The 22,829-nt window shown below is 46.4% G+C and overlaps 2 protein-coding genes across 3 annotated transcripts in view; one reads left to right on the top strand and one right to left on the bottom strand.

Annotated features, from left to right (window-relative positions):
- Positions 1-22,829, top strand: part of cldn5b (claudin 5b) — a 46,055-nt gene that overhangs the window by 7,517 nt on the left and 15,709 nt on the right. The gene's annotated exons all lie outside the window — the stretch shown is intronic.
- LOC306940300 (kelch domain-containing protein 3-like) lies at positions 5,300-7,912 on the bottom strand (the record flags this gene model as incomplete). Its single annotated transcript, XM_079525321.1, has 2 exons — positions 5,300-5,409; positions 7,117-7,912. 2 exons carry the CDS (start codon positions 7,910-7,912, stop codon positions 5,300-5,302), a joined length of 906 nt encoding a protein of 301 aa, XP_079381447.1.

The following is a 22,829-nucleotide window of genomic DNA, read 5'->3' as shown; positions in this document are numbered from 1 at the left end:
CCTAAAACGAAAAAAGCAGCAAATGAAAAAAAAATAACACTCATCTTTTACTTTCTCTAATAACATCCTAAAACATGAACCTTGGTTGAAAAAAACTAAAGTTGTCCTTTAAGTAAAAGTACCAATACTGCAATTTAGAACTACTTCGTTACAAGTACGGAAGTACGGAATTGAAAATGTACTTGAATAAAAGTACAAAAGTATCGGCATCAAAATGTACTTAAAGTATTAAAAGTAAAAGTACTTATTGTGCAGAATGTGCCATTTCACAAGTTAAAAATGTGTACAAAATCTATTGAAAATAGCAGATCTACAAGCTCACAATGCGTCGCAACGCGACGCATTGTGAGCTTGTAGATCGGCTATTTTCAAATGGCTGAAATTTATAGGGTTGAAGTGGTTAATGTATGTTTTCTAATCAAAATTAAAATCTCCAAAGTAACTAGTAACTAAAGTTTTCAAATAATTGTAGAGAAGTAAAAGTACAAATGTTGGCTCTGAGATGTAGTGGAGTAGAAGTAAAAGTATTGGTAATTGGAAATACTCAAGTAAAGTACAAATACCTCAAAAAGTACCTAAGTAAAAGTACTTAGTTACTTTCCACCACTGTTTGTTCACTGTTTCTGTGAACAAACACAGAAACGGTGTTTGTTCACCACCTGTACCAAGCTGGTGCGAGTTTGCCACCCATGACTCATGTCATGGCGTTGTAGTCCAGGAAGGACGTGAGAACACTTTTTTCATGACAGGTTTTTGGTCATGAACATGGCCTGAACTTGTTTAGTGTGTCCTAATCATTAAAATAAGCTCTGGGTGGCAAATGGTGTGAAGTGGCCCTTTAATGTCGGACTGTACCTCGTTGCTGTTCTCACTAATAAAGTATTCAATCAATCAAAAAACCCAGTAAGTATAAGTAATATTTACGGGCGACTGTGGCTCAAGAGGTAGAGGAGGTCGTCCAATGATCCATGGGTCGGCGGTTCGAATCCCGGCTCCTCCTGGCTACATGTCGAAGTGTCCTTGGGCAAGACACTGAACCCCAAATTGCTCCCGATATGCTGGTTGGTACCTTGCATGGTTTCCGCTGCTATCGGTGTATGAATGTGTGTGTGAATGGGTGAATGTAATGCACAATCTATGTAAAGCGCCTTGGATAAAGGCGCTATATAAATGCACCATTTACCATTTAATATTTGACCAGGAGAATCTATATACGCTGAGCACTTTGTCGACTGACAGCATGTGACGGACAATAAAAACTGATAATTAATGTGGAAAGGAGGGAGGGGGGGGGGGGGACCCCCGCACATTCCCGGTGGCCTGCAAGACAATGGACTCAAAGGGAAGTGATAAGAAACAGGACATCCTCACACTTCATCTTAACCCATTCTGGGCGGGAAGTTGGGAACCCCTTTTGGTGTTTCAAGCATCATGTTGTACTTTTAGCTGTTGAAAAATAGCAGATCTACAAGCTCGTAGCGCGCCACCGAGTGCCGCGCTATGAGCTTCTAGAGGGGTCCCTGGAACAACATATTTTCAGATGGGGGTCGGCGGCCAAATACATAGATTTTTGGGGGTCCTTGACATGAAAATGTTTGAGAACGAAACATGGGGTTTTTCAGAAAACTGTCATGATTTAGAAGACATTATTTTGTAGAATCGTCCTCCGGTCTAAATGGCTTAACCCTCCACTAAACATCTGACATCTGTGTCACTCATCTTCCTTCATGTTGGACCATCTGTGTCGCTCCTCTTACGTCAGGTTTGGGCCGTCGGTGAACCTTTTTAATCTCAAGGATCTTCCCCCTGTGCACCGTGACATACATTAGAGACCCAAGGACCCCCATTTGACCCCCCACCATTGTGTATATCGTACTTGATCTACTCTGGAAAGTCCCAATTTACCAGTGGCTCAAAGGCCATAATGAAGTTTTCCTGCAGCTCCTACTTGGTCACTCAGAGATTAAAATAGGGTGCATTTTGCATCCCAAAACGCAGTTTATAGTTAATAAAACAACAACCTCTGCATCCACGGGATGCACTACTGTACTACTGTACTGTTTTTTATTATAGTTTATTTTGCTAGCTTTAGTTATAATAATCATTTATTCTGTTTTCTACATGAATATAACCACATTATAACCATATAAAATGAAATGGGAGTTAAATGCTGCAATTTGTAATAATGGCAAAATATGACTCCTAACGTTGAAGTGGGACTCATAAAATGTCCCTGGGACTCATTCTAAAAGACCATCCCTGCATTCCGGGACTCACTCAAAACCTATTTACATCACTGGTCACTGAAATCTTCGTTCTGCCTCAAAATTACTTGATTTGTGGCGGCACGGTGGCACAGTCAGTAGTGCTGTCGCCTCACAGCTAGAAGGTCCTGGGTTCGATTCCCACTCAGGACGCTGTTGGTGCTGCTGGGGCCGTGTTCTCCCCTAGGGTAGGTATAGGTACCCTCACAAAAAACATGCAGTAATCCTGGTCTCTAAACTGCCTCCCCCAGGCCTGCCGGGGGAGGGGGTGCCTGATGGAGGGGAAAGGGAGTGGTTGTTCCTTCCACGTGCTATACGTCCGACCCGGGGAAACTCTCCCCTGGTGAAAAGACTCCAGGGGACTCCTCATGCATTGAAGGAAGCATGAGGTCAGTCCGTTGCTCTCCCCAGGTTGGCGGAGGGAGTGTAGAGCCCAGGATTACATTAGATAATTGACACTGGGTGAACATAATAGAGCGTCACAGTCCCGCCCCCTACCATGAACCAGGAAATGATTCTCCGTTAATTTTCCTCCTAGACATTTCAGAAAGTATTTATTTAAAGACGGTTACGCCGCGGACAAAGCCAACTCGAGTCGTGACAAATCATGACAACAAACACAATTTTTTGGGCCGAACAAATAATTAGAAAGAAGAAAAAAACGGCAAACACTTTTTTTGTTGTTTTTCTTCTTTGTAATTATTTGTTTGGTCCAAAATATTGTTTGTGTTGTCATGAGTTGTCACGACTCGAGTTGGCTTTGTCCGCGGCGTAACCGTCTTTAAATAAATACTTTCTGAAATGTCTATGGGAAAAATGCATTGGGTTTTATTTCCTGGTCCATGGTAGGGGGCGGGACTGCGACGCTCTATTACCTTCCTTGATGCATCAATGAAGCGTCAACGACCATCAGCTGGTCACAGACACTTGGGGCTCCATTTCCGTCACCGCTAAACCCCTTATCCCTAAACTCTTTTCCTTTTTTTTTATTATTTTGCAAAACATTTTTGAATAGTTGCAATTGCCAGTCTACAAGCTCACAACGTGTCAATGTAGATTCGCTAGTTGAACTATTCAAAAATGTTTTTCAAATTAGTAGAAAAAAAGGCAAAAGAAGTTTAGGGGTAAGGGGTTTAGCGGTGACGAAAATGGAGCCCTCAGCCTCTGCAGCACTCTATCCAAAGGCCCTTGAATGATGGAATATGATTAAGGATTACTGTGATTATGATTATGGCTCACATATCACACGTACCATAATTCACTGGCAAAAAAAAAAAAAAACATAAAAAAAGGGTTAATTCACGGATTATTAATTATTAATTTTAAATTTTAAAAATGTAATTTATTTAATATTTATTTAATTTAAATAATATTTCAATTCAATAAATTGAATAATTAAAAATTAAAACCCCCTGTGGCTATTCTGCGGACCCCACTTTGGGAACCACTGGGGTACGATATTCAAAAGTGCATATTTTATCATTTTATTCATTTATCATTTATCAAAACGTTTGGATGAACTTGAAGTAGCTTGAAGACACATTTATTTTTGAACTACCGGTATGTAGTACACAATTTTAGGACACTATTTAACCAAACATTCATTATTATTATGCCACAGAAAAGAAAAAAAAAGAACAGGATGCATCTGGCCCACCAAGGAGACACACACACACACAAACACACACACGCGCGCACGCACACGCACGCGCACACACGTCACGTGCGACCGCTCGTGTATTACCATACTTGAGGACGTGTGCTTGCAATTTTAAATCCCAAATCGCCAAATCATATTTCATTTTTAAATGTCCATTTAATTTCTCTTGTGAGGGTATAGACCATGCTGGAAGACATTCCTCACAATGTCTATATTTCTCACATTCTGTCATTCTGTACGTGCCGGGGATATTTCGGTATTGCATAGTGAAGCAGCGGTTCCCAAAGTGGTCCTTGAGGGAGTTCCAGGGGTCATTAAATGGGGGTCTGTCCGTAGACTAATTAATGCATGTCAAACTGGGGGGTCCTTGAAATTAAACGGGTTTGAAAATCACTGCTAGAGCCATAAAGATCTTCTCTTATCCGAACCACTGTGGTAAAGCTCACATGCACATGCCCTTGAGCAAGGCATTGAACCACTACCATGAAATGTTCTATGAGCAGGGCCTGGCTGGAAACAAGTATCTGATGCTTAGTCCAGTTACCCTGGGTAAACATAGTAGCTTTGCTTTAACTTGTACACGCACGGACGCACGGACGCACGCGCGCGCACACACACACACACACGCGCACACGCACACGCACACGCACACACACGCATGCACCATTCATTTCATGTATGTTTTGTGCTACTTTAGACTGCGATTAAGTATTAGTTTGATTACTCAAACACACACGGACATTGGACTGACGCACGCACGCACGCACGCACGCACGCACGCACGCACGCACGCACGCACGCACGCACACAATGATGTATTTTCCAGAAGGAGCAGTGATTGTTTGCTAAATGGAATGTTGTTTTGTCAGCATGTTGACGGCTATTGTGGACACGCAACACCTGCAGCCATGCACACACACACACACACACACACACACACACACACACACACACACACACACACACACACACACACACACACACACACACACACACACACACTTTTTGTTTTAGGAATGCTCTCTGCTGTCAGGAACGCTACTTCCTGATTGGTTAGTCATTTCGACCCGGTTTCTTTTTCAACCAATGGCAAAGCTAGGAACATCTTTGAATGCAGATTGTGGCCCCTAGATGTGTCACAGACACATGTTTTTGGGAGCGTTTTACGCAAAAAAAAAGCAAAAAAAAAAGCATTAAAATGTTAACATATTATTGCTTATAGCAGTTGTAGCATCTGTCCCAAACCAAGACACAAGAGAGCGGGTGTAAGTTGGCTCCAGGCCTAAAGGTTTTATTGGTTCACTTCAACAGCTTTCAAGGATAACGGAGACAAACGGTCACTACAGGTCACGTTTCAATAATAACTCAAACAGTCTTAGGTCCTCTTTCCTTCTCCCTCGGCGGGTCCGGGGTAGGGGGACCGTCTCCTCAACAGGGTCCGGGGTAGGGGGACCGTCTCAACAGGGTCCGGGGTAGGGGGACCGTCTCAACAGGGTCCGGGGTAGGGGGACCGTCTCAACAGGGTCCGGGGTAGGGGGACCGTCTCAACAGGGTCCGGGGTAGGGGGACCGTCTCAACAGGGTCCGGGGTAGGGGGACCGTCTCAACAGGGTCCGGGGTAGGGGGACCGTCTCAACAGGGTCCGGGGTAGGGGGACCGTCTCAACAGGGTCCGGGGTAGGGGGGACCGTCTCAACAGGGTCCGGGGTAGGGGGACCGTCTCAACAGGGTCCGGGGTAGGGGGACCGTCTCAACAGGGTCCGGGGTAGGGGGACCGTCTCAACAGGGTCCGGGGTAGGGGGGCCGTCTCAACAGGGTCCGGGGTAGGGGGACCGTCTCAACAGGGTCCGGGGTAGGGGGACCGTCTCAACAGGGTCCGGGGTAGGGGGACCGTCTCAACAGGGTCCGGGGTAGGGGGACCGTCTCAACAGGGTCCGGGGTAGGGGGACCGTCTCAACAGGGTCAGGGGTAGGGGGACCGTCTCAACAGGGTCCGGGGTAGGGGGACTGTCTCAACAGGGTGAGCTTGATATAAACCGCTTCGGCGGTGTGATTATTCACAGTTCAGAAAAAGTAACGGAAAACCTCCACTCGGGGAGGGGGGGTGCTCTAGGGGCTAATAGTCACGTTTCGCTCCAGTCGGAGGCAGGTGAGTGAGTGGCCTCCTTTGTCTCCTCCTTTCCTTGGCTGGTTGCCGGTGGGCTGTGTTCCTCCTTACTTCCTTATATGTTTGTGCTCCTAGCGCAGCGCCTTAGAGAGGCGCTCTTTATGAGAGGTCCCGTACATATGCCTGTTGTGGATGAGAGAGAGCGTTACTTGTCAGGCTAGTATTAGACAGGAATGTGAAGAGGAATGTTCGGGTTCTCACCCGCTTGATGAGAGGACAGAACAGGAGTGAGAGAGCGGCGCTCATATTTGAAGGTTTCCTGGCCCGCCTCTCATCGGTGACAGGTCGGGGTGGCGTAAGACGTGATTGGGGACATAACGAGCGTCAGTAACCGCGTCCGCCGCTCTCTGTCTGTCTCCCTCTGTCTCCCTCTGTCTCCTTCTGTCTGTCTCCCTCTGTCTCTCTCTGTCTGTCTCTCTCTGTTGCGGTGGCTCTTACCTGGCTGGCGGTCCCCCAGTGAGACTCCACACAGTATATAAGTCTATGGGACTCTTGGCTTCCTGAAATGCTTGCAGACCAGCTTCTCCACTGTAGCGAAAATATAAAGAACATTTTCGCTACTCACCAGTACAAAGACGGGTTGTGTCATTACAAAGACTACTTTAATAGCGGACGCACTCTGAGCCCCCCAGCACACGTATAAAAAGTACTTTCTGGCCAGAAAGGGATTCTTTTTTTTCACCGGAAGAAAAATACTTTTAGTTTTACTTTTAGTACCGATATTGCCAAGAGAACCTCATAGACAAGATTTGTCCTTGTTTGTTTTTACCATTGTCATCTGTTGGCTGTTCTGGCTGCCAGTTCCCACCTGATGTTGTGTGGGAGTTCAGACTGTGAAAGACTGTACTGAATAACTACTAGCTTGCACAGCGTCTTAAGACTAGGACTGAGGTCTAAGATGTACAGCTCATTAGTGGGTTGTATGTATTGTTGTTGTATTCTACTGTTGTTGTATTTGTCTACTTTGTATCCTCCAAAGAGGATGATACGATCTCCCATCATGCAACAGCACATGCTAGACATTGGACATGGTCCTTTCCCCTTGTGCTTGACATTCTTCCAGGAGAAGGTCTCTGGACTGAATTTCCACACTATTACATCATCATCGTTGTAGCGGCTGTAGCCACCAAATATGTACAGTTCTCCATTGTAGTTAAATGCTGAATGATCACAGCGTCCTTCTGGAAGAAGCTTTGGAGAAGGTGTGTCCAGCCAAAGGTTGCTCTCCGTGTCGAACACACTGATGCTGTTTTCGTAAGAAGCCCCACCCCCAAATACAAACATCTTTGTCCCGATGATGGTGGCAGAATGACCTGGTGAACCAGGCGGTGGAGTTCCTCCGGTGTTGATCAAAGTCCAGACCATCGTGCTGGTGTCCAACTTGTGCGTGACATCACTCCGTCCAGTCACGTCGCTGTATCCTCTGTAGATAAACATGACCGTCTGCAAGGCGCAGACCGAGTGGCCACGTGTGTCCGTGTACTCCGGAACAGTCCCGGAAACCTTGGGTTGGAACCATCTGTGGGCGTCGACGTCAAACGCGTAAAGGACATTGCAGTACCACCATTTCCACGCAGTTCCCCAGACGTAGACTGTATTTCCTATCAGCACAGCTGTGTAGCCGTAGCCGTCGTGGCATATCACCATGTTCGGACCCCGTGTCAACTTCTCCCAGCCTAAAGACACCGTGTTGAAGACGTGGACATCCATCTTCTTCTCCATGTAGTACCCAGAAAAGGAGTAGAGCTTCTGCTCGCTCGTTGCGACGGCGACGCAGTAGTCATGCTGAGGAACTCCGTCCACGTGTTGCGTCCAATGTAGCATTTCAGATGACAGTAAAACAAACAGTGGGGGAAACGTTTCTTGGACTCACTTCTGTCTGCTCCGTAGAAGAACACGGAGCTGTCGATGCTGCACTGATGCTTATACTGTTATGGCGGCACAAATGTTCCGCGTAGCCCGGCCAATCAATGAAGCTTCCCGGGTTGGGCTGGCCAATCAGGTTAGCCGATGCTGCTCTTCTAATATGGTGTAATGATAGTGTTGGTTTATCTTTCTTGGGGGGGGGGGGGAGGAAACTTATAGCAGAGATTTTATTTAGAAAATAATCACACTTGTGTGAAGTGAGGGGTGACACGTCGGCCACATGACGTCTTGCGTCGTCATTTAGTGTCCTAAACAAACATTAAAGTCTGTAGACTTGGCTGATAAAAGATTTAACATTAGAAGTGCTCTAAACCAACATTGTAATATCCTCAAAAGACTTGGCTGGCAAACGATTTACGTCAAGAGTGCTCTATACTGCCTCCCCCTGGCCAGCCGGGGCGCCTGATGGAGGGGGAGGGAACTGGTCTCTATACTGCCTCCCCCTGGCCAGCCGGGGCGCCTGATGGAGGGGGAGGGAACTGGTCTCTATACTGCCTCCCCCTGGCCAGCCGGGGCGTCTGATGGAGGGAGGGGGAGGGAACTGGGCACCGAGTGCCGCCCTACGAGCTTGTAGATCTGCTATTTTTGAAAAATGGTGAATGTTGCGCAAATCTTTGAATATTATATTATTTCGGAGCTAACGTTTTTTTACTCAAATCTTTGCTTCTGAGGGGGTCCCTGGAACAGCATATTTTCAGATGGGGGTCGGCAGCCAAGTACATGTAATTTTTGGGGTCTTTCACATGAAATAGTTTGAGCACCAATGACACAGAAACAAAACTGTCATGAATTAGAAGACATTTTTGAATTTTGACATCAGATTTTAATGGATTTATATTTAGATAGCAGGTTATTTAGACAGATGCTATGCGCATGATGCTATGTTCCTGGTTCACCTGTATTTGTATTTATTTATTCAGCACAGTATAAAAACAATACAATCTATATATACATAGCTAATGTTGTGCGCACGCACGCACGCACGCTCACACACACGCACACTCACACACACGCGCACGCGCACGCACACACACGTGTTAAGTGCAGGTTTTAGGAATGCTCTCAGGAACGCTGCTATAAGCAAGCTTTTATTGCAATTGGTCCATTTGCCTGTCTACTTCCTGATTGGTTAGTCATTTCGACAGGGTTTTTTGAGTGGTGTAAACCACTCCTACGACTGGCTTTGTTAGTTTATGTGTCGGTCTGTCTGTCTGTCTGTTCGTACCAAAAAATTAGCATGGTTGCTACGGTCACCCAGTTCACCCGGGTGTGATTTCATTACGTCAGACATTACGTCAGACCACAGCTGATCAGGCTATATAAGACCTTACACCACTCAGTTCACACGGGTGTGATTATTTTTTCAACCAATGGCAAAGCTAGGAACATCTTTGAATGCAGATTGTGGCCCCTAGATGTGTCACAGATTGTGGCCCCTAGATGTGTCAGACACGCGTTTTTTGGAGCGTTTTACTTATTGCTGTCTGTCTGAATACACCCCCAAAAAAGCAACAACAAAAAAAGCATTAAAATGTTGACATAAATTGCTTATAGCAGCTTTAAGGCTATGGGACTCTTGGCTTCCTGAAATACTTGCAGACCAGCTTCTCCACTGTAGCGAAAATATAAAGAACATTTTCGCTACTCACCACTACAAAGACGGGTTGTGTCATTACAAAGCCTAATTTCCTTAGTGGACGCACTCTGAGCCCCCCATGCACCACATGTATAAAAAGTACTTTCTGGCCAGAAAGGGTTTTTTTTTTTTCACCGGAAGAGAAATACTTTTAGTTTGACTTTTAGTACCGATATTGCCAAGAGAACCTCATAGACAAGATTTGTCCAAGGTTTGTTTTTACCATTGTCATCTGTTGGCTGTTCTGGCTGCCAGTTCCCACCTGATGTTGTGTGGGAGTTCAGACTGTGAAAGACTGTACTGAATAACTACTAGCTTACACAGCGTCTTAAGACTAGGACTGAGGTCTAAGATGTACATCTCATTAGTGGGTTGTTTCAAGATGTAGACATTGTCTACTTTGTATCCTATGTTGTAGACATTGTCTACTTTGTATCCTCCAAAGAGGATGATACGATCTCCCATCATGCAACAGCACATGCTAGACATTGGACGTGGTCCTTTCCCCTTGGGCTTGACATTCTTCCAGGAGAAGGTCTCTGGACTGAATTTCCACACATCATTGAAGGTCTGCTTATCGTTGTAGCCACCAAATATGTACAGTTCTCCATTGTAGTTAAATGCTGAATGACCACTGCGTTTTTCTGGAAGAAGCTTTGGAGAAGGTGTGTCCAGCCAAAGGTTGCTCTCAGTGTCGAACACACTGATGCTGTTGTGGTAACGGTAAGAAGTCCCACCCCCAAATACAAACATCTTTGTCCCGATGATGGTGGCAGAATGACCTGGTGAACCAGGCGGTGGAGTTCCTCCGTTGTTGATCAAAGTCCAGACCATCGTGTTGGTGTCCAACTTGTGTGTGACATCACTCCATCCAGTCACGTAGCTGTATCCTCCGTAGATAAACATGACCGTCTGCAAGGCGCATGCCGAGTGGCCGCGACGCGTGTCCGTGTACTCCGGAACTGTCCCGGAAACCCTGGGTTCGGACCATCTGTGGGCATCGACGTCAAACGCGTAAAGGACATTGTAGTACCACCCTTTCCACGCAGTTCCACAGACATAGGCTGTATCTCCTATCAGCACAGCTGTGTAGCCGTAGCCGTAGCGTATCACCATGGACGGACACCTGAGTGTCAACTTCTCCCAGCCTAAAGACACCGTGTTGAAGACGTGTACATCCATCTTCTTCTTCTTGTAGTACCCAGAAAAGGAGTAGAGCTTCTGCTCGCTCGTTGCGACGGCGACACAGTAGTCATTCTGAGGAACTCCGTCCACGTGTTGCGTCCACTGTAGCATTTCAGACGACAGTAAAACAAACAGTGGGGGAAACGTTTCTTGAACTCACTTCTGTCTGCTCCATAGAAGAACACGGAGCTGTCGATGCTGCACTGATGCTTATACTGTTAGAGCGGCACGAATGTTCTGCGTAGCCCGGCCAATCCATGAAGCTTCCCGGGTTGGGCTGGCCAATCAGGTTAGCCGATGCCGCTCTCCTAATATGGTGTAATGATAGTGTTGAGGTTTATCTTTCTTCGGGGGGGGGGGGAACTTATAGCACAGATTTTATTTCTAAAATAATCACACTTGTGTGAAGTGAGGGGCGACACGTCTGCCACATGACGTCTTGCGTCGTCATTTAGTGCCCTAAACAAACATTAAAGTCTGTAGACTTAGCTGATAAAAGATTTAACATTAGAAGTGCTCTAAACCAACATTGTAAAATCCTCAAAAGACTTGGCTGGCAAACGATTTACGTCAAGAGTGCTCTATACTGCCTCCCCCTGGCCAGCCGGGGCGCCTGATGGAGGGGGAGGGAACTGGTTGGAATAATGTATTCCTTCCACGCGCTACGTCCGAAGTGTAGAGCCCAGGATTACATTAGATAATTGACACTGGGTGGACAAAAGGGGTTAAAAAATCGTGGGATACAGAAAGAAGAAAAGTGCTCTAAATAAACATTAAAAATCACACCTGTGTTAAGTGAGGGGCGTTCTTACATCGTCTTACATCATCATACATCATCTCATTTCGACCAATTACAATCTGCGTCCTCACTTTCATCTTCAATGTTTGTGTTTCACAAACACTCAAAACTGGACATAGGAGGGGCTAGAGCTCCTCAGTCAAAATATATATATCCCCCCCTAAATTTGCAGATACATTGTTTTTTTATGATCTTTCTCTTTTTGATACAGGTTTAATGTTTGTTTTAAAAACGCCATTGACAATGAAGGGAAACTCTACGTCATCTTGTCCCCTAACACAAACTAAATGCCATTAACAATAAAGAGAATTGAATGTTTGTGTTGGCACCGTTTGTTTTACATCACCATTACATCACCTAATCAACATGAGTTAGACTTTAATATATTAGCGCCCCTCACTTCACACAGGTGTGATTTTATGTAAATGACACAGCTCTCACAAAAACAGATTTCACCCACTGTATTACACCTGTAAACCTGCAATGTGACAATAAGATTTATTCTGATTCTGATATATTTTATTGTTTTGTTTGATTGTTTTCGTTTGTTTCGGCCAAATTCTCTATCTGGTCCAGCCAGTGTTTCCTTCAGCTTGTTAGTGTTTATCTCCTGGGTCATCTCCGCTTTCCGCAAGTGTTGTTTTTGCCAGCTAATTTTAAATTTAGTTTTAGTTATAGTCTCTTCAATAGTTTTCATTTAGTTTTAGTCACATTTTAGTCACCTAAATCTACAGTTGATTATTTTAGTCGAACAAAATGTGTTAGGCCATTTTGCCTTGCCATTTTTGACTTGCTGAAAATAGCCGATCTACAAGCTCACAACGCGTCGCAGCTCACAACGCGTCGCGCTGCGACGCGTTGTGAGCTGGTAGATCGGCTATTTTCAGCATGCAACCAAGTGTAAATGACTTTTACTGGATCTCTTGGATTTCTTGTCCACTGGTCCCACTTTTGTTTATCGACAAAATCGTCAATATATTTAGTCATAGTTTTAGTCATCATAGCTTAGTTTTCATGTAGTTTCCATTTAGTTTTCGTCCGTGAAAAAAGGTAGCCGACTAACATTTTTCGTCTTAGTTTTAGTCGACGAAAACAACACTGCTTTCCGCTATAACCTCCAGAACAGACTGACTAGATATGAAGACCAGACCTTATAACCTCCAGACCAGACCTTATAACCTCCAGACCAGACCTTATAACCTCCAGACCAGACCTTATAACCTCCAGAACAGACTGGCTAGATATGAAGACCAGACCTTATAACCTCCAGACCAGACCTTATAACCTCCAGACCAGACCTTATAACCTCCAGAACAGACTGACTAGATATGAAGACCAGACCTTATAACCTCCAGACCAGACCTTATAACCTCCACAACAGACTGACTAGATATGAAGACCAGACCTTATAACCTCCAGAACAGACCTTATAACCTCCAGACCAGACCTTATAACCTCCAGACCAGACCTTATAACCTCCAGACCAGACCTTATAACCTCCAGACCAGACCTTATAACCTCCACAACAGACTGACTAGATATGAAGACCAGACCTTAGAACCTCCAGAACAGACTGACCAGACTGAAGACCAGACCTTATAACCTCCAGAACAGACTGACTAGATATGAAGACCAGACCTTATAACCTCCAGACCAGACCTTATAACCTCCACAACAGACTGACTAGATATGAAGACCAGACCTTATAACCTCCAGACCAGACCTTATAACCTCCAGACCAGACCTTATAACCTCCAGACCAGACCTTATAACCTCCAGACCAGACCTTATAACCTCCAGACCAGACCTTATAACCTCCACAACAGACTGACTAGACTGAAGACCAGACCTTATAACCTCCAGACCAGACCTTATAACCTCCAGACCAGACCTTATAACCTCCAGACCAGACCTTATAACCTCCAGACCAGACCTTATAACCTCCAGACCAGACCTTATAACCTCCAGACCTTATAACCTCCAGACCAGACCTTATAACCTCCAGACCAGACCTTATAACCTCCAGACCAGACTGACTAGATATGAAGACCAGACCTTATAACCTCCAGACCAGACCTTATAACCTCCAGACCAGACCTTATAACCTCCAGACCAGACCTTATAACCTCCAGACCTTATAACCTCCAGAACAGACCTTATAACCTCCAGACCAGACCTTATAACCTCCAGACCAGACCTTAGAACCTCCAGAACAGACTGACTAGATATGAAGACCAGACCTTATAACCACCAGAACAGACCTTATAACCTCCAGACCAGACCTTATAACCTCCAGAACAGACCTTATAACCTCCAGAACAGACCTTATAACCACCAGACCAGACCTTATAACCTCCAGACTAGACCTTATAACCTCCAGAACAGACCTTATAACCTCCAGAACAGACCTTATAACCTCCAGAACAGACCTTATAACCTCCAGAACAGACCTTATAACCTCCAGACCAGACCTTATAACCACCAGACCAGACCTTATAACCTCCAGAACAGACCTTATAACCTCCAGACCAGACCTTATAACCACCAGACCAGACCTTATAACCTCCAGAACAGACCTTATAACCTCCAGACCAGACCTTATAACCACCAGACCAGACCTTATAACCTCCAGAACAGACCTTATAACCTCCAGACCAGACCTTATAACCTCCAGAACAGACTGACTAGATATGAAGACCAGACCTTATAACCTCCAGAACAGACTGAGTAGACATGAAGACCAGACCTTATAACCTCCAGAACAGACCTTATAACCTCCAGAACAGACCTTATAACCTCCAGAACAGACCTTATAACCTCCAGAACAGACCTTATAACCTCCAGACCAGACCTTATAACCACCAGACCAGACCTTATAACCTCCAGAACAGACCTTATAACCTCCAGACCAGACCTTATAACCTCCAGAACAGACTGAGTAGACATGAAGACCAGACCTTATAACCTCCAGAACAGACCTTATAACCTCCAGACCAGACCTTATAACCTCCAGAACAGACCTTATAACCTCCAGAACAGACTGACCAGACTGAAGACCAGACCTTGGTCATTTTGTTCTCATGTTTTTTTGTTACTTGTTTTTCTTGACCACAAAGTTAATCCAATCAGGATGGGGGTATTATTACCCCATTTGGTGTTTTATTAAGCATTGTGTTATACTTTAGCTATTGAAAAAATAGCAGATCTACAAGCTCATAGCACGGCACCGAGTGCTTGTCAATGATCGTCTGTCCTGATGAAGGTCTAACGTCCACCTAATAAAGAGCAACATTTTGGCAAGTGTCTGACAGTGTGCGGGACCTTTTCTTTGTTTTTCAAAGATGCCCTTTTTAGTAGTTGCGCTTCTGAGTTTTAGGCTGTCCTGAAAGTGGTTTCTACTGTTATGTATGTAATAGCCTATAGAGCGTCGCAGTCCCGCCCCCTACCATGGACCAGGAAATGATTCTCCGTTCATTTTCCTCAGACATTTCAGAAAGTATTTATTTAAAGACGTGTACGCCGCGGACAAAGCCAACTCGAGTCGTGACAAATCATGACAACAATCACAATTTTTTGGGCCGAACAAATAATTAGAAAGAAGAAAAAAACGGCAGGTTACAACACTTTTGTTGTTTTTCTTCTTTGTAATTATTTGTTTGGTCCAAAATATTGTTTGTGTTGTCATGAGTTGTCACGACTCGAGTTGGCTTTGTCCGCGGCTCTATAGTAATGCTTATTTTTACAACAAAAAACATCATTATAGCGTGAGACACTGTCATTGGACAGAGCATGAATCAGGCTTACTGTAAACGGTAAAAGACACACCAGGCACTGCCCTGTAATCTCCCCAGCCAGATGTATATACAGATGCTATCTTACTATAGGCTCCAGGCCCTTATACAGTAGAAATGACTCATCATCCTAATGACTCATTTAGTGCTGACTGTAGTTAGAAATATGCAATCGTACTGGTGCGTAATTACATGCAGTAGGTCTACTGTAAACTGTAGGGAACGGGACGTTCTTGTTACATGCAGTAGGTCTACTGTAAACTGTAGGGAACAGGGACGTTCTTGTTACATGCAGTAGGTCTACTGTAAACTGTAGGGAACAGGACGTTCTTGTTGGTCTACTGTAAACTGTAGGGAACAGGGACGTTCAGTAGGTCTACTGTAAACTGTAGGGAACAGGACGTTCTTGTTGGTCTACTGTAAACTGTAGGGAACAGGGACGTTCAGTAGGTCTACTGTAAACTGTAGGGAACAGGACGTTCTTGTTGGTCTACTGTAAACTGTAGGGAACAGGGACGTTCTGTAAACTGTAGGGAACAGGGACGTTCTGTAAACTGTAGGGAACAGGGACGTTCTGTAAACTGTAGGGAACAGGGACGTTCTGTAAACTGTAGGGAACAGGGACGTTCTACTGTAAACTGTAGGGAACAGGGACGTTCTGTAAACTGTAGGGAACAGGGACGTTCTGTAAACTGTAGGGAACAGGGACGTTCTGTAAACTGTAGGGAACAGGGACGTTCTACTGTAAACTGTAGGGAACAGGGACGTTCTGTAAACTGTAGGGAACAGGGACGTTCTACTGTAAACTGTAGGGAACAGGGACGTTCTACTGTAAACTGTAGGGAACAGGGACGTTCTACTGTAAACTGTAGGGAACAGGGACGTTCTGTAAACTGTAGGGAACAGGGACGTTCTGTAAACTGTAGGGAACAGGGACGTTCTACTGTAAACTGTAGGGAACAGGGACGTTCTGTAAACTGTAGGGAACAGGGACGTTCTACTGTAAACTGGAGGGGAACAGGGACGTTCTGTAAACTGTAGGGAACAGGGACGTTCTGTAAACTGTAGGGAACGGGACGTTCTGTAAACTGTAGGGAACAGGGACGTTCTGTAAACTGTAGGGAACAGGGACGTTCTACTGTAAACTGTAGGGAACAGGGACGTTCTGTAAACTGTAGGGAACAGGGACGTTCTGTAAACTGTAGGGAACAGGGACGTTCTGTAAACTGTAGGGAACAGGGACGTTCTGTAAACTGTAGGGAACAGGGACGTTTTTGCCTATTATTTGCATTATACACAACAGCATTACTCCTTCTTCCTTCCGCCTCTTGAGGGCGTCGCCCGGGGTATGACACTGCAATTAGCTTCTCAAATTAGACTTCTCAGCTGTTTACAATAAACACATCAAACAAGAACAATTTAAAGATGGAGTTCCGTGATTTCCCCCCCCCCCCCCCCCCCCCCCCCCTCCTAAAACATGATCATCAGGTACTATGATTATACTAGGAGGAAGATTTATTTCAAAAAAGTGTACAGACAGTTTTAAATATGTTTTTGTGTGGCCAAACCATAGAGTATATAAAGGATAGAGACCGAACTGGAGCACTAGCCCCGCCCCCAAGCTATTAATTTCGATAAAGTTGCTCAGTGGCGTTTTGAAGCACCCGGAAGACTGCCGAAAGTACCTCCTCAAATTTGAGGTCCGGGGTGACGTATGGGTGACGTAGGGAGTGATGGTCCTACGTGTTAAAGCACGGGTCCGCCTGCAGTCCTTCCTCTTACCACTAGGGCCCAGTGCTTCAACGTTGGAGCGCCTCACTGGCCCCTTGGGCCACACCCACCAGTTCATTAAAGGACCACTTCACCACTTTTCAACATCTCTTCATATAATTGGTCCTCACTAATGTTCATGATAAAACACCACCATTTTTTCCTACTCAGTCTGTGTCTCATAGGAGGGCTTTGGGCAGTTCGGACACCCGTCCACCAGTGACATCATCATTAGGCATTTGTTTTAAATTACATTTAGATTTGTATTATCGTGAGAACGATGGCTTCAACTTTTGCATTGCAACTTTTCAGGAAAAGAAAGCCTGCCGTTTCTATACGCTTGGATTCACCATCGATGATGTCACTGGTGGACGGGTTTCTGAACTGCCAACAGCCTTCCTATGAGACACAGACTGAGTAGAAAAAAATTGTGGTATTTTATCATGATCATTAGTGAGGACCAATTATAGGAAGAGAAGTTGAAAAGTGGTGAAGTGGTCCTTTAAGTATACCTGGTGAAAGGTGAAAACCTTAGCACCGCCCACCTGAACTTAAGCCTCGCCCACAGCTGTTGTATGATAATGTGTGTGGGTTAGGGGAGGGGTTAGGGTTATGATGTCACTAAAATGGTTTCAATTTGATTGGGCCTTTTGACTCAAAGGCTTTCAGCTACACAGGGAAGATATATTTGAATATTATAACCACACCTGGGGGTCTATTAGAGTAATGTTAACTCCATAGACACATACACAACACCTGGGGGTCTATTAGAGTAATGTTAACTACATAGACACATGCAAAACACCTGGGGGTCTATTAGAGTAATGTTAACTCCATAGACACATGCAAAACACCTGGGGGTCTATTAGAGTAATGTTAACTCCATAGACACATACAAAACACCTGGGGGTCTACTAGAGTAATGTTAACTCCATAGACACATGCAAAACACCTGGGGGTCTATTAGAGTAATGTTAACTCCATAGACACATGCAAAACACCTGGGGGTCTATTAGAGTAATGTTAACTCCATAGACACATGCAAAATACCTGGAGGTCTATTAGAAATTAGAGTAATGTTAACTCCATAAACACATGCAAAACAGAAAGTACAAAAATACTCCATCTTTAAATAGCTCGACACAACAAGTGTAATATACGTTTGTTTTTTTTCTTAGTTTTTCAAGGTCTTCTGCAGTCACTCTCAACATTGTTCATTCATGATGACGAGCATCTTAGTAGAGCAGCTCTTATATTACTACCTGCTGCAAATGGGATGCATAGTACTAGGGGTGTCCAAAAATCGATTCGAATTAGAATCGCGATTCCCGTTATGAACGATTCAAAATCGATTCATAATTTCCAAAAACAGGAGTTTTCACTACATGGTGTTTGTGATATGACATGTAAGCTTACCCTAATCACAGTAAACATCATGTCTTCAGTCATTTTCAAGTTACTGTAGTCACTTCAGTTCAAGACTGGAGTAGATTGTGATGAAATCCTATGTATTGAATGGAGAATCATTTTGAATAGAGAATCGTTTTGAATCTGGAAAAAAATGCTTTTGAATTAAAATTCACGATTCGATTTTGAATCGAATCGTGACCCCAAGACTCAGAATCGAGTCGAATCGTGGGACACCCAAAGATTCACAGCCCTACATACTAGCCATACGGACGTCTATCAACGTCCGTATGGCCCCCTGCTCTGGGAAACAACAATGCTTCCTAGCCCTGCTGGAGGCTATCTTAGGTCAACAGCAGGAACTTGTGAGTCAGCGCATTCTGATGACAACGTGGTGATGAGTTGTTCACCCCCCGCTTACCTTAACCTCAGCCCAACTCTGACCCTATAACCATTCCACACCTATGCCCAACCTTAACTTTAACTACCCTCCCTTGTTTTAAGTGTTTTTAGCAGAGTCGTCAAACCTATTGGTTAGTTAGGAGTGAGAACAGCTCTGCCGCCTCCCGGTGTGGGTGATACTACGGCTGGGCATTAACCTATTGGTTAGTTAGGAGTGAGAACAGCTCTGCCGCCTCCCGGTGTGGGCCATACTACGGCTGAGGCATTAACCTATTGGTTAGTTAGGAGTGAGAACAGCTCTGCCGCCTCCCGGTGTGGGAGATACTACGGCTGGGCATTAACCTATTGGTTAGTTAGGAGTGAGAACAGCTCTGCCGCCTCCCGGTGTGGGCCATACTACGGCTGGGCATTAACCTATTGGTTAGTTAGGAGTGAGAACAGCTCTGCCGCCTCCCGGTGTGGGTGATACTACGGCTGAGGCATTAACCTATTGGTTAGTTAGGAGTGAGAACAGCTCTGCCGCCTCCCGGTGTGGGCCATACTACGGCTGGGGCATTAACCTATTGGTTATGAAGGAGTGAGAGCAGCTCTGCCGCCTCCCGGTGTGGGCCATACTACGGCTGGGCATTAACCTATTGGTTATGAAGGAGTGAGAACAGCTCTGCCGCCTCCCGGTGTGGGCCATACTACGGCTGAGGCATTAACCTATTGGTTATGAAGGAGTGAGAACAGCTCTGCCGCCTCCCGGTGTGGGCCATACTACGGCTGAGGCATTAACCTATTGGTTAGTTAGGAGTGAGAACAGCTCTGCCGCCTCCCGGTGTGGGTGATACTACGGCTGAGGCATTAACCTATTGGTTAGTTAGGAGTGAGAACAGCTCTGCCGCCTCCCGGTGTGGGCGATACTACGGCTGAGGCATTAACCTATTGGTTATGAAGGAGTGAGAACAGCTCTGCCGCCTCCCGGTGTGGGTGATACTACGGCTGAGGCATTAACCTATTGGTTAGTTAGGAGTGAGAACAGCTCTGCCGCCTCCCGGTGTGGGCGATACTACGGCTGAGGCATTAACCTATTGGTTAGTTAGGAGTGAGAACAGCTCTGCCGCCTCCCGGTGTGGGCGATACTACGGCTGGGCATTAACCTATTGGTTAGTTAGGAGTGAGAACAGCTCTGCCGCCTCCCGGTGTGGGCCATACTACGGCTGAGGCATTAACCTATTGGTTATGAAGGAGTGAGAGCAGCTCTGCCGCCTCCCGGTGTGGGCCATACTACGGCTGAGGCATTAACCTATTGGTTATGAAGGAGTGAGAACAGCTCTGCCGCCTCCCGGTGTGGGCCATACTACGGCTGAGGCATTAACCTATTGGTTAGTTAGGAGTGAGAACAGCTCTGCCGCCTCCCGGTGTGGGTGATACTACGGCTGAGGCATTAACCTATTGGTTAGTTAGGAGTGAGAACAGCTCTGCCGCCTCCCGGTGTGGGTGATACTACGGCTGAGGCATTAACCTATTGGTTAGTTAGGAGTGAGAACAGCTCTGCCGCCTCCCGGTGTGGGCCATACTACGGCTGAGGCATTAACCTATTGGTTAGTTAGGAGTGAGAACAGCTCTGCCGCCTCCCGGTGTGGGCCATACTACGGCTGAGGCATTAACCTATTGGTTAGTTAGGAGTGAGAACAGCTCTGCCGCCTCCCGGTGTGGGTGATACTACGGCTGAGGCATTAACCTATTGGTTAGTTAGGAGTGAGAACAGCTCTGCCGCCTCCCGGTGTGGGCGATACTACGGCTGGGCATTAACCTATTGGTTATGAAGGAGTGAGAGCAGCTCTGCCGCCTCCCGGTGTGGGCGATACTACGGCTGAGGCATTAACCTATTGGTTAGTTAGGAGTGAGAACAGCTCTGCCGCCTCCCGGTGTGGGCCATACTACGGCTGAGGCATTAACCTATTGGTTAGTTAGGAGTGAGAACAGCTCTGCCGCCTCCCGGTGTGGGCCATACTACGGCTGAGGCATTAACCTATTGGTTAGTTAGGAGTGAGAACAGCTCTGCCGCCTCCCGGTGTGGGTGATACTACGGCTGAGGCATTAACCTATTGGTTAGTTAGGAGTGAGAACAGCTCTGCCGCCTCCCGGTGTGGGCCATACTACGGCTGAGGCATTAACCTATTGGTTAGTTAGGAGTGAGAACAGCTCTGCCGCCTCCCGGTGTGGGCCATACTACGGCTGAGGCATTAACCTATTGGTTAGTTAGGAGTGAGAACAGCTCTGCCGCCTCCCGGTGTGGGTGATACTACGGCTGAGGCATTAACCTATTGGTTAGTTAGGAGTGAGAACAGCTCTGCCGCCTCCCGGTGTGGGCGATACTACGGCTGGGCATTAACCTATTGGTTATGAAGGAGTGAGAGCAGCTCTGCCGCCTCCCGGTGTGGGCGATACTACGGCTGAGGCATTAACCTATTGGTTATGAAGGAGTGAGAGCAGCTCTGCCGCCTCCCGGTGTGGGCCATACTACGGCTGGGCATTAACCTATTGGTTAGTTAGGAGTGAGAACAGCTCTGCCGCCTCCCGGTGTGGGCCATACTACGGCTGAGGCATTAACCTATTGGTTAGTTAGGAGTGAGAACAGCTCTGCCGCCTCCCGGTGTGGGCCATACTACGGCTGAGGCATTAACCTATTGGTTATGAAGGAGTGAGAGCAGCTCTGCCGCCTCCCGGTGTGGGCCATACTACGGCTGGGCATTAACCTATTGGTTAGTTAGGAGTGAGAACAGCTCTGCCGCCTCCCGGTGTGGGCCATACTACGGCTGAGGCATTAACCTATTGGTTAGTTAGGAGTGAGAACAGCTCTGCCGCCTCCCGGTGTGGGCCATACTACGGCTGAGGCATTAACCTATTGGTTAGTTAGGAGTGAGAGCAGCTCTGCCGCCTCCCGGTGTGGGTGATACTACGGCTGAGGCATTAACCTATTGGTTAGTTAGGAGTGAGAACAGCTCTGCCGCCTCCCGGTGTGGGCCATACTACGGCTGGGCATTAACCTATTGGTTAGTTAGGAGTGAGAACAGCTCTGCCGCCTCCCGGTGTGGGCCATACTACGGCTGGGCATTAACCTATTGGTTAGTTAGGAGTGAGAACAGCTCTGCCGCCTCCCGGTGTGGGCCATACTACGGCTGGGCATTAACCTATTGGTTAGTTAGGAGTGAGAACAGCTCTGCCGCCTCCCGGCGTGGGCGATACTACGGCTGGGCATTAACCTATTGGTTAGTTAGGAGTGAGAGCAGCTCTGCCGCCTCCCGGCGTGGGCGATACTACGGCTGGGCATTAACCTATTGGTTAGTTAGGAGTGAGAACAGCTCTGCCGCCTCCCGGTGTGGGCCATACTACGGCTGGGCATTAACCTATTGGTTAGTTAGGAGTGAGAACAGCTCTGCCGCCTCCCGGTGTGGGCCATACTACGGCTGAGGCATTAACCTATTGGTTATGAAGGAGTGAGAACAGCTCTGCCGCCTCCCGGCGTGGGCCATACTACGGCTGAGGCATTAACCTATTGGTTAGTTAGGAGTGAGAACAGCTCTGCCGCCTCCCGGTGTGGGTGATACTACGGCTGGGCATTAACCTATTGGTTAGTTAGGAGTGAGAACAGCTCTGCCGCCTCCCGGTGTGGGCCATACTACGGCTGGGCATTAACCTATTGGTTAGTTAGGAGTGAGAACAGCTCTGCCGCCTCCCGGTGTGGGCCATACTACGGCTGGGCATTAACCTATTGGTTATGAAGGAGTGAGAACAGCTCTGCCGCCTCCCGGTGTGGGCGATACTACGGCTGAGGCA

This window comes from Electrona antarctica, assembly GCF_951216825.1.
Source record: "Electrona antarctica genome assembly, chromosome: 16".
NCBI classification, from domain to species: Eukaryota; Metazoa; Chordata; class Actinopteri; order Myctophiformes; family Myctophidae; genus Electrona; species Electrona antarctica.
Note: the sequence above shows the minus strand (reverse complement) of the source record. Positions and strands in the feature narration are given on the sequence as shown.